The sequence below is a fragment of the Lissotriton vulgaris genome, chromosome 11 (assembly GCF_964263255.1).
Source record: "Lissotriton vulgaris chromosome 11, aLisVul1.2, whole genome shotgun sequence".
NCBI lineage: Eukaryota > Metazoa > Chordata > Amphibia > Caudata > Salamandridae > Lissotriton > Lissotriton vulgaris.
In genome coordinates this window covers 948,007,040-948,023,924 of record NC_141699.1, presented here as the reverse complement: position 1 = coordinate 948,023,924, position 16,885 = coordinate 948,007,040, and the positions used below count along the sequence as shown (strand labels likewise).

Below are 16,885 nucleotides of genomic sequence, written 5' to 3'. Positions count from 1 at the left end.
GAGTGTTGATCCACGTGTGGAGGCATCCCTGACCTTCCCTTGCTGTTTCCGCCTCTGAAGGAATCCCCAAAGTAGTTTTACTGTAGGCGAACTGGCCTGGTTTTTGTTGGGAAATGGAGGGACCTGAGTGGTAGATTTGTATGCACCCTTGTAGCCTGAGCGATGAAAGGACCATCTGGAAGTTGTGGTCTGTAATGCTCCCATGACTTTAGCTGTGTCAGTGTCTCTTTTTATTTTGTCCAGTGTAGTGTCTACTTGTGGCCCAAAAAGGTGTTCTTTGTCGAAAGGCATATGGAGAACTCCCTGCTGGACATCTCGTTTGAAGCCAGAACACTTAAGCCATGCATATCGCCTAAGAAGCAGGCTGGTATTGACAACGCAAGCAGCTGTATTCGCAGAATCTAGTACACATTGGATTGAGTTGTCAGTGATGGCCTGATCTTCTGTGACAATTTGTTGTCCCCTTTTTCGGTGTTCTTCAGGGAGGTAGTGTAGAGGTTCCTCCATTTCTTAACGATGAGCTCTGTCATAACGGACCAGAAGGGCTTGAGTATTGACAATACGTCAATGATTAGCAGCCGGTGCTGCAACTCTTTTCCCCGCTGCGTCTATCCGCCTACTTTCTTTTTCAGGTGGCGGAGTGTCTCCAGTATCCTGGATATTACCTCTTTTATGAGCTGTTGTGGCCACTATGGAGTCAGGTGGGACTTGATCCCCGATAAACATTTTAGACAGAAGAGGTGCTTTTTATTTTTTTGTCCACCCGCGGGTTGATAACTGGAGCATGGACTAGCTCTTTAAAAATATCTTCTGAATGCTTCATAATGCCAGAAAGCCAGAGTAGATAATGTGTATCCCTATGTGTGGAAGATGGGGTGTCAAACAAAACTTCCTGTTCCAAAGAATCTTTGTGAAGATCAACATAGTACAATGCAGCTGCCCTGGCAATGACTTGTTGGTAAGAATTGGCCCCTTCTGGAAAGGGAAGGACTAGCAGGATACAAATCTGGGTCGATAGGGGAGGGGCATCAGTGTTGTATGCATCCCATTAGTCAGGGGCCCCTAATGGCCCTTATAACCCTCCATCATCTGTACCTAGTGACCCTGGAGGTGTAGCATCAAGTGGGTTATGTGTTGGAGAGGTAGGAGGTGAAGGAGGGGGTGGAAGTGGTAGTGGGGAAGAGGAGGAGGTGGTGGTGGTGGAGGGTGAAGTGTAGAACTGGTGGCTTGGTCTTTCATTTTCGTCTTTTGAGGGATAGGGCTGTCCAGTGCTTCTTGGTAGGAGAGCCCCTTTTTGGTGTGGGAAAAGCAAGGATCCATCAAGTACCTTCCTGGATTTCGATTTTCCATTGTTAAATGTCCATTCGCGTGATATAGGTTCAACCAGAGGCATGGAAGCTGATGAAGATTTGGAAGGTTTCAGCTCCAAATATTTCAGAACCGAGGGTTTCAAGGTGAATCAGTTTTTTTTTGGTCGGCACCGATGTTGATTTGATTGATTGCTGGATCTGTCCCGAAGGTCGTTCTTGTTTATTAGATTTTGGCTCTGACCTAGTGTGGAGCGATTGAAGCAATCTTTTGCATCCGACAATGGCCCGAAAGTAGTGGCGGTCTGGTGACCTCTGTAAGTGAGTGTTTGGAAGCGTGCATGGGTGTTGGAGCTGGCTCAGTGGAAATAGTTCTCGTGCGCTGACCAGATGGAAGGCTACTCATTCCATATCGATCTCCCCATTGGCCCCAGAGCTTTCATCAGGAGAAAAGATCCCCTATACTTCCTCCAATACTGGTTCCTCCTGGGCATGTTCCTAACCAAAATTGTAAGGGTGTCATCAACACTTCTGCGAGACATTTTCAACTGACTCCCCCTTCGATACTGAAGAGTCTTTTTGGACTAAAAAGATTTACACATGCCGCAGTCAGCCTCACAATGGTCCAGAGAAAGACACAAGTTGCACACTAGATGTTGGTTGGTGTGCCGATATTTCGCAAGACAGCGCAGGCAAAACTTGAAGGGTGAGTGCTCCATCAGCAAGGCATCCTCAATGGAAAATATGTGCACCGTGGTGTAGGCCTGAGACAGAGGCGGCCAGGAGGGTGGTTGAGCGAAGCCTGAGCCAACGAAATTTGAAAGCTGCGCATAAGTGGAAAGAGAGACCGAAATAATACCATCAAAGATACTAAATAGAACCGAAGACTCGCACTGAACAGAGTCGACACACAGAGCAGAGGCAAACACATCCAAACCCAATGGAGGAGCAAAAACAATCTAACAAAGGAGTCAATGCCCATGCCTAGTATCATCTAGAGGAGGAATGACTTTGTCTCGTAACTAGAAAGACTTCTTCGAAGAAAAACAACTTGCACCTAACACTAGATGGGAGGAATATGCAGAGCATTTCAACAGCCACACATGCTGGCGAACAAGTATTTCTCTTGAAAAATGTACTAACCTGACGATATTGATTCTGGTGCGTAAACATTTATAAAGATACGTGTTATTTTTTTTAATTGGTGTGGATCTCCTTATTGTGCTGTGTGCATAATGTATTGACTATTGTGTGTATTTGCAGATGTTGAACACTCCTCTATGATAAGCCGAAGGCTGATCAACCACACTTTCCCCTAAAAGAGCCCCTTGAATTGCTAGAGCAAGCCCATGTTCACTCGTAAGGGAATACCCAGGCTCTTTGCTTGATACATCTTGTTTTGATATACTACATAAATGTTCTCCCTCGAACGAGAAAAAAACCTCAAAGAGCTGTTGGCATATATAGGTCCGAGGACAAGAGAGGGTAGTAGTGCACCTATACAAAGAACTATAATACCTGTTATGGGGCAGCAGCTGCAGTGTCTGATACTTGAAAAAATACAAGAAAAACTATTTTTTTAATAACCAAATGACTTGGCAACTGAAAAAATGTACCAACTGCAACACAAAAAGGGTGGTACACTTGATAACTTGCCCATTTAACCTAAAATATGTGGGTATGACAACCAGAAACATAAAACCAAGACTATGTGAACATCGCAGCAGTTTAAGGTGTCGCTTTGCGACCACTAAGATGTCAACCTACTACATAGAGAAAAAACATACAGCATGGATTACCAGTGGGTCATCCTAGAACACATACATGAAGTTGTGGATTCCAACTCAAGACTGCTTGAAAGGAAATAATGATGGGTCTTTAAACTCAAAATGCATACAGATGGCTTGAATGATAATACTCCGTGGGGCCAATTCACCAGATGAACACTAAGCATCATGAAAATATAACCAAGGGTCCTTTCTCGTACATCACAGAGCCCCTGTCACTGGACCCAGTACAGATACCAGTACATTGATAGTATTATCACCTCTAAACCTCACCTTCATTGTTTCCTCAGTACCCTCTATAATCATGTACATTATGAGTTGGGTTTGGGGAGACGGATGTGGTATGCACCCTATGAACATCTATACCCATATTGTACTGGGTGCCACCCCTCTCTCTCCTTTTTATAACCCCTTTTATAATCCTTTTTTTACCTTTCCATTTAAGGATACGCCTTGGCACATCTAAGATCAAATCACGTGAAACCAACTCCCCTACCCGTTTTTTTCTATCACAGGTTAAGGGACACCCCCCCTTTTTTCATACTATGAAACTTGAGTTGCCAACCTTCCTACAGGCTAATGGAACCATACAAGAGGTTTAGTTTGAGACAGCCATTTTGTCTTGCCAATGTGTGGTCTAGTTGCTCTGACAACACAAGAAAGCAATGTTCAGATACTGTCTCTGGATTTAATTACGCGACGTCCACCGCTTGAGTAAGATGCGGTCCCCAGTGGTGGAACTAAATAGGCTGGCATGCAGAGGTAGAATTTGGGGTCGTAAGCACGGCTTTAACTTTATCGCTGGATTCTTTGGGTGATCTATCAATGGTTTTCCTGTCTTTCTGATCATAATAATTAGTTTCCGAAGAGTATGACAACAAGTTCACCTTTCCCCGGAGGAACCACGAGGCATTGTCCAGACGTCTTATATGTATGTGGTGTGTTTACACAAGTGCTCTTCTCCTTTTTTAAAGAAAACTTTACATACCATTCTGTCATAACCATTTGTAATACAGAATGTTTGGTTTATTTAAGGGGTTCCCCTGAGAACTGCACTAGATGTGTTCGCATAGAAACTTGATTGCACGTTCATTCACTTGGAGGTGCACACATAAGGGTATTGATATATTCTAAAACAAAGGAAGGCATGTCCACACAGCCACAGGGCTGCTTTTTACCTCTCCACTTTTATTTTCACAGATTTACTGAATAATTGCCAATCAGGTGAATCACCAACAAGGCGGTGATTGTATACATTTCATTAAGCATGCATGTTTTTATGCATATAGTATAAATAGCAGTTGTGCGCCCAGGGAGGTAGTTTCCCTAGATCCTGATGAAAAGCCATTAGGGGCACGGCTGGAAACATGTTGATCTTGTAGGAAAGCAGACTAATAATTTCTCCTCTCCTACTTACCCCCTTATTAAAACAAACTGACTAGGGGTCAGATTCAATTAGTCATATCCACTAGCCAGGTATTTTTTAAACTTCACTCTACACTAAAGCCCCCACTCCTATTTCTCAAACATCCTCTTTATCATTATACAAAAAAAATTCCCACGTGTTTCATAGGTTGCAGCATGCCTCGTTACGCAGCGGAACAGTATGGACCCGATGATTACGCTTGCCATCAAGGGGTAACCCTGTTGGGTGAGGGTTTCACAAGAAAACTGTAGTTTTATCCAGTGGAGGGTCGCCCTTCTAAACACAGCTAGGTTCTAGTTTTGTGTAAAGATTTAACATGGAAGATGAACCCAGCATTTCCTCTCACTCGGTCTTGTTTTTGGTACATACTACATAAAGAGGCAGCTTCCTACACACAGGATTAATGTATACTTCAAAAATCAAGGAGCACACTGATCTATTGCAGGCAATGCACCTGATGAATTTGGAAGAGGAAAAATTGAGAAGGAGAAGGATGGACCAAGACTGCAGCAGAAAATACTCATCAGAAGTTAGGGGTGTCCAGATTTGGATCGAACCTGGGGTGTCATTGACAGCATGCAAAGAGCATACTGATGAGTCAGGGTAGTTTGCTTTGAATAGTGAAATATCACCCTGTTGACTGTTCTTTCAGTATATGCCCCAAACACTACGCAAGCCAATGTTTGAGACAGCCTTGCCCTCTTGTCTGTGATGGTGGTCCACATGCCATTGATGATGAAAATAGACTTTAACTGTGTGATGGACAAACTACTGGACAGGTCTAAGCCCTCAGAGTAGGGAACAGTGATAGGTAGGAAGATAAGGAATCTGAGAGGGTTCATGGAATGCTGGACTTTGACTGATGTGTGTAGGGAGGTGTATTTGAGGGCTAGGAAATACTACCATCTTGCCCTATGTATAATCTTCATACATGATTGTACATGATTCTCTGCACATAACCCTTACGTTATAACTTCACACATGCTGGTTCATGTAAAAAATAATGATCAGAATTTTAGTGTATATTTTACTATCAGGGTTGAATAGAGATATTGGGTGGTTATTTTTAGGCTCTTTTGGGTCCTTTGCATCTTTCAGGATAGGAATAATTGTTGCTTCGGTTGCTGTGCTTTTAAGAGCACCAGTGTCTGCAAAGTGGGCAAAAAGGTTCTCAAGTGGATGAATTAGGACAGGACCCCAACTATAAAGGAATTAGTCGGAATCCTCAAACAAATCTCAATACACTTGAGATGGGCCGGGACACAATTTATCTGATGAGCCAATACCTCCCCTAACCAACACCTCCGAATAAATGACCAAAAGAAAACGAAATCTGGAAAAATACTTGACATATATATGTTCCCCCAGAAACCTTGATAGAAAAGATCCAAACTACAATAACAAATCACAAATTATAATGAAGGACAAACAACATCAATTTTTCTCAACAATATCAAGTTGTCATCCCCTCCCTAAAAAGCCTGTCCCACGATACTCACCCCTCTACTCTCCTTACTTTGTTTTATCTCCTTACTTTTATATAGTTTGTGCAGGGTTTTCGCTCTCTTTTTGGATTACATTGTTAATATTTAGTATGGGGTCTCATATATGTGCTATAATGTACTTAACCATTATATAACCATGGTATGCCTTTACTGGATATATAATTACCTAATATTAACTGCACCTTACCGTTTTTCAATGATTAGCTCTTCAACATACAATAACATTTCTTTGAAATTGAAAAATTCAGCCATGCTGAATAACTAGGTAAAATGATTTCAGATCATAAACTCTTGACATTGGTCACTGTGTGGGAACACACTATGTACATCCCGAATTGGAAGTTATAGGTGGGAGCCCTACACGATGTAGCTTATCGAATAAAGAAGGGAATCCATTGTCTAATACATTGTCTAATACAGGGTCACTGTGGGATGTATTAATTAAATTCAGATGTTAATGAACAGGACCAGCAATAAAAACCGTAAAATGAGTGTGTAAGGTATTGAATAAAGAAATTGAAAAATTAGATCATTTGAAACAAGGACAATATGGGAATCATCTCGAAGAATCAACCTCCAACATGAACAAAGGTTCAGTGTGAATTAACATTTGAACGGCTCAGAGCTATTCACTGCTGCACGCATGTTGCCAAACAAACATGAAATAGAGAAATCTGGATGCCTACCGGCAGATTTAGCAAATGCAGAGGCACAACATACTCCAACAGCGAGCCTAACTGGACAGTGGGCCACACTCAGTCAGCTTTTATTGCAGTGTTTGCTGGGTTATTACTTTGTGCTGTATTACCAAGCCACTGATTTAATCTGCTTCACATAAATGGAATGCATCATGTGTAGAATGTCCTATCATACCAGCCACTGGTAAGATCCTTGGGCAGTGATTATGTTCCGTCTGAGTTTTAGGTCACCTTCATAGATCATCTCAGACCAAGACTGATTGACATTTATAAAGAAGCCAGAAACGAGAATGCATAGCCTCATAGAATCAGGGAGGCAATAATGGTAGTTACACCTAAACATCGCTGCAACGCATTGGGTGTCACCTTATATTCGGAATGATTACAAGTAAAGAGCTATTTACAGCACCTGATAAATAACAATACCCTGGGGTTTGTTATTTATCAGGTGAGATAAAGAGAACACATTAGGAGTTATTCGGGCAATAACACGTAGATTTTGGTGTTTAACACACATTAATCTGCACAGTACGGTACTTAAAGATTTTTCCCTGTTAAATTTCAGCAGGTTTTACCCACCGAAATCTAACAAATGTTGGGGTATTTAATGCATGCAATACTTATATGATGTTTTCGATAAAGCCAAACTCGTAATGTGGGGATTACGCATGGGATGGAATTAACCTCCCATTTTGTAATCAGGGCCTTTGTTGTTTCAAAGTTCAACCTGAATACCACATATTGGATAGAATTCTAGCCGCCAGACTGTGGAGGATCCTACCTACACTGGTTCAACAGGATCCAAACATCTTTGTGTCAGAAGGAAGCACATTGCCATATATTCAATGATTATTTCACATACTGGAGAAGACTGATGGCCTCCACTTGATCTGGAGAAGGAATTCGATACACTAGGATGTGACTATGCTTGAAGTGTTGAGGGCCATGAATTTAGTGATGGTATCCTGTCCCGGATTCAACTTGTGTACTGTGACTGTTTGGTGGGTTAATTTTGGGCACTTAGGGGGTACAGAGAGGAACTAGTTTAGTCTGTCCTCTCTGCCCTCAGCTGCAGGCCCTGCAAAAGAGCCACTACTCAACACTATTTGAATCTAAAAGATGAATATGGTCTACAATTAGACGGCAAGTAAAATGCTATGTCTTTACATGTGGATGGTATACTCTTGTTTGTAAGGGACCAGGACTGCACCAATGGTTTCCAAATTGGAGGAGTTTGAGGTGGTGTCGGGTCTGTCAATGAGTAATAGTAGATTCTGTATTTTCCCTTATGGAGTCACTCCTAAGCAGATGGAGTGTGACATGACAATATAGCACTGAAGAGGAGTGAAATGATTATTAGGTATATAGGCATACACAAGTGGTAATTGACGGGAATATCCTACAAACCGTGATGGTAATAGAGAAGCTAATATTTGAAAGGAAAAAATGACCACCGTCAGTGGCAGACAGGGTTACACCCTCTAAAATGATAATTTTATCTAGGTTGCTCTATTATTCCACTAGCATACAAATGGCTTTTCCACACATAAATTTGAGACAACTACAAACAATGCCAGGCGACTGATGGGGGTGGCAGAGGCAGAAATACAGATTCTGATTACACAAGGTGGATTTGGTGCCCTATACTTTGAGACCGATTTCTCAGCTGCCCAACTGCAGTGGGTGATGGACTAGCTCCTTTTGACTTGCTCAACTGAAACCAGATATTGCAGCCAGACTGTTAAGGACAGTAGAACATACATCCTTGTGACTCAAGCTAATGGTTGGGGGAAAACAGTTACATCCCACTTTTGACCTAGCTCCGACCTCAGGTCAAGTATATGGAGAAAGTCAAAAAACCTGTTTCACAGACCTCCACAATGTCACTCCGAATCGTATAGTCGATCATGGGCATATGGGGTATTCTGCAGATCTACTTTTTGCAAAGGTCAACCACGGGCACCTTCTATGGTGAGGGCCTGGGCTTCTTATATTACAATTTCCTGTTGGGCTTTAAATAGAGCGGATTTTACCCAGCACCAATCAAAAAATCTACAATTTGCCTAATCTGTAACGGCAAGGATGGTCTACAAGTGACCCAATAATATCTGTCTAGAGATCTCTGATGCTTGTCCAAATGCAGTGCTCAGTGTCTACAGCAGTTAGGTGACATCCTCTCTTAACATGAAGTCCAGTTTATTATCTCAACTGTTAAATTGTAAGACAAGGGTTTAGTTCAGGAGCCATTTGCTACATGAACCTATACACTGATAATACAGCAAAACTGAAACTAACCAAAAGGACCTCAATTTGTCTCAACAAAGAAACAGATTCTATAAATGGCCATGGGAGAGGATGGTCAAAGCTTTGCATATATCTGAAGTTAACTACTTTCATTTGTGAACCACTTTGCTGAAAAACATATCTATAAGAGGTAGTTTCCTAGCATCAGGCCCAAAATATATCTCCAAATCCTTTTTTTTAGTTGTGCAATCTTACTTCCATTCACCAGTTCAAGAACTTCTATTTGAAAACCATGACAAGTTTTTTTCCTTTTTCTTTATTAATTATAACAACTTTAATATCTTCCTAAAATAAAGAGGTCAAGTCCATCTGGGTCTCAAATCAAGGACAGCAGGAACCTTACAATGTGGTTGACAGCACTTACCATATCAAGGGTCTCAGTTATTCATCCTGACTCTTCCCAATCAGCTTATGGAATTCCTCAGGCAGAAAAGTTTCCACAGCATGTTATTTTGCCATGGATTATCTCTTACATTTATTTCAAAGAGGGTTCAATTAAAGTTGCTTACCTTGAGGAAGGAATCCATGCCCGTTCTATCAGAGGTAAGGCAGCCTTTGCTCCATTCTTATACAGACAAATGTAATAAGGCAGACACAAAGGCCAACCTGCCGTTTAACCACTCAGTAAGCCCTATTTTCTGGGAATACACTCATGGTATAATATCCAGCTTGGAGAGAATGTTCCATTGAATGTTTTGCCTGATCCACTCTTGCAATAAAGCACTGTTCCATGGGTTAGTGCTCAGTCTCAACATCAACACTAATTGCCCAAACTGATTGTAACATAATGATTTAACAGAATATTTTTCACTATTTCAGATTTTATCGTCAAAAAAGGGTTTTTAAAATAAACAGAATAATAGTTGGAGAGTGTAATACACTCTAGCTCAATACCTGGACTCTTCCTTCAGCTGCAGAGAAAACGGTAGCGCATTCCTGAAGCTCTCGTCCTTGAACGTGTATTCCAAAGAAACTTCAGCAGTGGTTGAGTGATCAATCTACACAACACAAAGAGAGTAAAAGACAGGAGGAGAAAAAGAGGGTAAGAGTGACAAACATCATGGAAGAGTTTCACTAAGCACGAACATCAAGCTCAGATTGAGCTGTTTTCCATTGAACTCTGCATCAACATTAGTATCACGATGCTTTACATCAGACAAGAACAAAGACACATTTTAAATGTGACAAGGAGTCAAAACTAGCCAGGTAGATGGATTAAGTCAGAAATATCAATGAGAAAAAAACACATCTCATAAATAGTTGGAATCTGTGGGCAGAAGTATATAGAAACAAATATCTTTCACACAAACATTAAAGGATTCCTGCAAAAATAAAGGGAAGGGAATGAATGGATGCAGTGTTTCCTTCTGAACCCCACACTTCCTCCATCCAAGGTAAAGCCAATGACTGGACGACACTTCAACACCCTGGAGCCTTTTTCATACTTAGAACATTTTCAATTAAAAGAAGTGGTAGAGTCAATCATGGGGTGTACTAATATTAGATGTGACTAGTGACATCTAAATTGATGGGTGAAGGGATTGATGATACAGTGTGTGGTGGTTGAGGTGTAGAAGTAGCCAGGTATATTGAGGCATATATTTTTCTGCAAGGGTTCAAGACAAAATAAAAGCTGCTGCACAGCTGCCTGTAAACTCACCTTTCCTTTCAACTGTGCATAAAGAATTGACCTCTGACCACTAAAGATGGCATTAGGGAGGTGAGAGAGGAGCAATGACTCCACACCATTTGGAAGCGTCCACTTCAAAGACACATCTTTCACCACTGGCTGTAAGGAGCATTTCAAGGTCTGAAGCACCTGCACAAGAGCAAAATAATAATATGTAATTCCTTGAGAGAAGGAATCAAGATTGATGCATGTACTTTTACCCAGAGACACTGTTAGAAAATATCAGTTTACAGTTCCTTACAGGCTACACAGCTATCATACAACAGAGAAATGCCTCAGATTGTTGTGGCAGGTCCTTATGGGCCATTCATGTTTTAATATTCTGTTTTTCTCCACGCCTTCCTCTCTTTTAGTTCCAGGACCTAAAGGGTCCATCTGCCCTCCCTCCTATGGGCCGTATCTTACCTCATCACAGGGTAAGTGCAATGGGAAAAGGTTCTTCGATTTTGGTGCACAGATTGTTTTTTCACTTCACAAATTGCACTAATAGCAACTCACGCTAGAAAATTGGGTGATTATGGCTATAATTGTTTCTTTGTATGCTAGTATAAGTAATAGAGCGATTAGGTTTGAATTGTTTTTGTCTTTCAGATTTACTAAGACCTAACCATTACAAACAGTGGAGTGTGAATATAGCTCACCCCACCAAGTGGAACCCTCTCACCGAAGTATGGTAAGAGCGGAGCCCTTTATATTATGGTCCTGATTAATGCAGCAGACCCAGCTGGGCCTACAGGCAGAAACATGTTGACCTCACATACAGCGGTGAAGGGACACTAATATCCCCATGACACCGATCACCTTATTTTACCGACCATATGGATGTCGGCACTATTAAAACTAAGCAGACACCCATAATGGCCTTTTAACTCACTATATATTTTCTTTGGGCCCCCACTTAGTTTTGAAGTGCATCACTGTCATCAGGTGCATGCCCGCCCTCTATCAAACCAAGTTTTAAGAGGGCGAGGACTGGTCAATGATAAAGCATGACACCCGGTAGTGTGTGAGACCAGTCCTTCACTTTTTGTGAGATGCCTGCACTCACAAAATAACACTTCACTTACATTAGCAATACTCAGACTGATAGCGGTTCATTGTGGTATACAGTTCATGTTGGAGGCTGCCGCCTACCAGTACCCCGTGCCTGTGGTTCCCTCAGTCCAGATTTATCTGACCATTGTGGTTACACAGTAATACCTTCTAGCCAAATCAAGCGCAAATAATATTCAAAAGAAAATAAATAACCAAGAGTAAGAGAGGCAGACAGACAGATTAGTGAGTTAGTTGGAAAGGTTTTGCAAAATGAAGAGCAGGGCTAGATTGTTCACAAAAGATTAAGAGGTGTCTGGTATGTCTATCAATATATAAGCTTAATAGAAACAACAATCTCACCTTAGGTTGCATCCTCTCCTTCCCAGTGACAAACTCACATGTACCGTGACCTGCTCGAGCAATTCCTTTAATTAGAGCAGTAGATGCACCTTCTCCAATCCCAAATGCAAAACATCTGCAAAACAACAGAAAAAACATAACATCATCCAAAGAACTGCACATCCATTTAACCCACCTAACATACACCAACCAAAATCATTAGACTGCCTGGCTGTGAAGCCCACATACATCAAAGTTCTATCTGTTCAGCTGAGTCAGCAAATCTTCTGTCCATTTACATTACAAGTAATAATGCTCTAAATAAGCATATGATTATGTTACTATCCAAACATCAATTGTCTAACAACTGATTTCACTTCTATTTGTTTTCAAATTGCTCTCAAAATAGCTCAAAAAGTAGGATATGATAGAGCAAAGGCATAAACATGTAAAAATAGGATTATGGAATTCCACACAAATTACTTGTGATAAGCAAGCATTAGTTCAAGCAAACATGGTGGGTGAAGATTACAGATATCACAAACAGAAATGGTAACCTAAGTCACGGACAACGTAAACATTTGCATCACCATGCCACCTCTTGAAAACAAATCCTTCACTAAAATGTAAAAAAATAAAGCATTCTTATGCAAACCCCCTGAAAATTTCTCTCAATCGCAAAAACCCACAAAAAAGTGAAAACGTGAAATTGTGTTGAAAGCTCAACTGCTAATCAGTTGATCAAAAAACAAACACTCAAAAACTGAATAACACTCGTAAAATTAATAGAAACATATACAGGCGGGAAAAAAGCATGTTTTGGTGCAAATGAAACACGAGTTCAACTGAGAAGGGAGCTTTGATCACAAGAGTATGTATTTTCCACCATACAGGCTGACGAAGGATGTTTATTTAACAAAAATAGTGACATAATCTTCAACATTGTAATTAACATTCTTAAGCACCATCTTGATTCAAATTGATTGAAAACACTGATGTAAAAAATGTTGTAAACCTGTAAATCCATGTTAAAAACATTCCAAAATAAACAGCATTTATTTATTTATCAACCCTATAACTCCAGCATCCAGACGATATTGTTACTCCCAGGATAGCCCATGTAATGTTGTCCATGAAACGGACCAGCCCACCAGACACAAATTGTAAGGGGGGGCTGTGGCTGATGACCCTGAGAGCGTGCTGATAATGGGCTGGCCCTGCTTCTGCTCGGCCAGCGCGTGTGTGGTTAAATAAATAGCCCAGGGCTCTGGGCGAGGTTTCAGTGAGTTGCTGGCCACTAATGAACACATGTGTGCCCGCGTCTCTCTCTGGCAGCCTTGCCATTCACGACACTACATTGGCAATGAGGTGGTCTCGCCACCCCGCCGATCCTCACTGCTGCTCCCGTGCCTGCTACCAGCATGTCCCACATGAGAGCACCCCAGCCATGCCTCCCATTCGGCCTACCTTGTCTTCAGTGCATCGGTCGCTGCGCACGCAGCACCCGCGGCCTTCAGGACCGGAGCCTGCTGCAGCGTCTGTGCCCTGCATCGCACCCCTGGTGCCAGCCAGTTCCGCCGTCGAGGTTTCCCTCTTCTGCCTCGGTGCGGCGCCTGGCCGTATGTGACCCACTGCTGCCTCCACTACGCTGCTGGCCGGCCGCGCATGCGTGCGTTTGCTCGAGGTACAGCTGCATTCTGGCCCTCCAAACCTGTCTGAGCCACGCCGGTGAGTGCAATCACGCGCACACAGCCCTCGAGGCCCCCAAAGAAGTGGGATACACGCCCTGCTCAACCTCATTTGGCCCTCCCGCTCCAACCACGGCCCCAGGAATTGGTGTGTGCTGCTGACGCTGTGTGGAACGGAGGTGCACCTTAAACAGGCCCTCTACGCCGTCGGGATCCCTGCTAGCCCCTGTACCGCACCTGCAAGCCACAACCATGCACATTCTTGGACACGCCCGGTGGCCTCGCCTGGCTCCGAACAGCAGATTACACCGCCAATTAGCTGCTTTGCTGCGCCCTGCTGGATTTGGGCCTACTCGTGGGGTCTACTGGTAACTGTCCTGCCTACTCCGGCAGCCCAGCCTAATCACGCCTGATAGCACTCCACCATGGCTACGGTGCCCCCGCTAGAGCCCTTCGCTATCACCGGGCCCCCGCCATCCCAGGCAGTTCGCTGCAGAGAGTGGGTGGAGCGCTTGGAGAACTTTTTTGAGGCTGCAGAAATAGCGGCTCCACGGAGGTGGTCCATGCTGCTCCATCTTGGTGGGGCAGACATCCACAAAATCTCGAAGCGGATCAGAGAAAGCGGCCCGCCCAGAAACTATGCCACCATGAGCAACGCCATTACCGCATACTTCGAGCCCTTCGCCAGCCCCGACTACGAACTTTTCCTGCTCTGCCAAGCTCGCCATCTCCCGGAGGAGTCGGTAGATGTGTTCTACACCAGGTTGAAGGAGCTTGCAAGCATGTGCACCCTCCCAGATTAAGACGACGAGGTTCAAGCCCAATTCATTCAAGGCTGCGCATCCTCAAAGCTACGGGAGCGAGTCCTGCAAGAATAAAATATGCCAATGAGGGACATCCTAACGCTCGGCCGCTCTAAAGAACTGTCGAAGGCCAGAGCTGAACATATGGATCCCAAACCTGCCGTCTCTGTCAAGACGGAACCAGTGTGCCATTTGGACCGATTCCACTGAGCTGCGTCCCAGAAGCACCCGGCAAGCGACCTCCAAACCTGCACAATCGTCCCGCAGCTGCCCGTGTGGGTGTTGCGGGGGTACTACCCCTCATGATGGAGCATGCCCGGCGCAAGGCAAAACTTGCAGTGCCTGTGGAAAAGTGAACCACTTCTCAAAGGTGTGTCGTTCAGTGCCGAGAAGGAAGGAGAACGGCCCGCCCCGGAGGGTGCAGATGATAGAACCATCCCCCGACAGCCCTGCCAGCAGTGACATGGACGACGACGAAGCAGATGCCGCTACCGTCCATGTAGTCAGGATGCTGAACACTCTTTAAGCTGCCCAGCCTCATGTGCACCGTCAATGTGCAAGACCAAGCGGTTGCAGCCATCATCGACACAGGGGCCACCATTAACCTCATGGCGGCCAGCGTGTACAGAACCCTGCCCAGTCCTCCGACGCTTCGCCCCACCAGAGTGCAAGTTTATGCTACTGCGCTAGGCGCCCGCTCCTTCCCAGTGACAAACTCACATGTACCGTGACCTGCTCGAGCAATTCCTTTAATTAGAGCAGTAGATGCACCTTCTCCAATCCCAAATGCAAAACATCTGCAAAACAACAGAAAAAACATAACATCATCCAAAGAACTGCACATCCATTTAACCCACCTAACATACACCAACCAAAATCATTAGACTGCCTGGCTGTGAAGCCCACATACATCAAAGTTCTATCTGTTCAGCTGAGTCAGCAAATCTTCTGTCCATTTACATTACAAGTAATAATGCTCTAAATAAGCATATGATTATGTTACTATCCAAACATCAATTGTCTAACAACTGATTTCACTTCTATTTGTTTTCAAATTGCTCTCAAAATAGCTCAAAAAGTAGGATATGATAGAGCAAAGGCATAAACATGTAAAAATAGGATTATGGAATTCCACACAAATTACTTGTGATAAGCAAGCATTAGTTCAAGCAAACATGGTGGGTGAAGATTACAGATATCACAAACAGAAATGGTAACCTAAGTCACGGACAACGTAAACATTTGCATCACCATGCCACCTCTTGAAAACAAATCCTTCACTAAAATGTAAAAAAATAAAGCATTCTTATGCAAACCCCCTGAAAATTTCTCTCAATCGCAAAAACCCACAAAAAAGTGAAAACGTGAAATTGTGTTGAAAGCTCAACTGCTAATCAGTTGATCAAAAAACAAACACTCAAAAACTGAATAACACTCGTAAAATTAATAGAAACATATACAGGCGGGAAAAAAGCATGTTTTGGTGCAAATGAAACACGAGTTCAACTGAGAAGGGAGCTTTGATCACAAGAGTATGTATTTTCCACCATACAGGCTGACGAAGGATGTTTATTTAACAAAAATAGTGACATAATCTTCAACATTGTAATTAACATTCTTAAGCACCATCTTGATTCAAATTGATTGAAAACACTGATGTAAAAAATGTTGTAAACCTGTAAATCCATGTTAAAAACATTCCAAAATAAACAGCATTTATTTATTTATCAACCCTATAACTCCAGCATCCAGACGATATTGTTACTCCCAGGATAGCCCATGTAATGTTGTCCATGAAACGGACCAGCCCACCAGACACAAATTGTAAGGGGGGGCTGTGGCTGATGACCCTGAGAGCGTGCTGATAATGGGCTGGCCCTGCTTCTGCTCGGCCAGCGCGTGTGTGGTTAAATAAATAGCCCAGGGCTCTGGGCGAGGTTTCAGTGAGTTGCTGGCCACTAATGAACACATGTGTGCCCGCGTCTCTCTCTGGCAGCCTTGCCATTCACGACACTACATTGGCAATGAGGTGGTCTCGCCACCCCGCCGATCCTCACTGCTGCTCCCGTGCCTGCTACCAGCATGTCCCACATGAGAGCACCCCAGCCATGCCTCCCATTCGGCCTACCTTGTCTTCAGTGCATCGGTCGCTGCGCACGCAGCACCCGCGGCCTTCAGGACCGGAGCCTGCTGCAGCGTCTGTGCCCTGCATCGCACCCCTGGTGCCAGCCAGTTCTGCCGTCGAGGTTTCCCTCTTCTGCCTCGGTGCGGCGCCTGGCCGTATGTGACCCACTGCTGCCTCC

General features: G+C 43.5%; 1 protein-coding gene across 7 annotated transcripts in view; it reads right to left on the bottom strand.

Annotated features, from left to right (window-relative positions):
* The window catches only part of LOC147683727 (von Willebrand factor A domain-containing protein 5A-like), a 326,679-nt gene that overhangs the window by 178,810 nt on the left and 130,984 nt on the right, over positions 1-16,885 (bottom strand). For all 7 annotated transcript variants that reach the window (XM_086944103.1, XM_086944100.1, XM_086944105.1 and 4 more), the window contains exons 11-13: positions 12,113-12,227; positions 10,688-10,846; positions 9,922-10,025 (exon numbers count right to left, since the gene is read on the bottom strand). In XM_086944103.1, the coding sequence (XP_086800229.1) occupies positions 9,922-10,025; positions 10,688-10,846; positions 12,113-12,227 (378 nt within the window). The remainder of the gene's footprint in view (positions 1-9,921; positions 10,026-10,687; positions 10,847-12,112; positions 12,228-16,885) is intronic.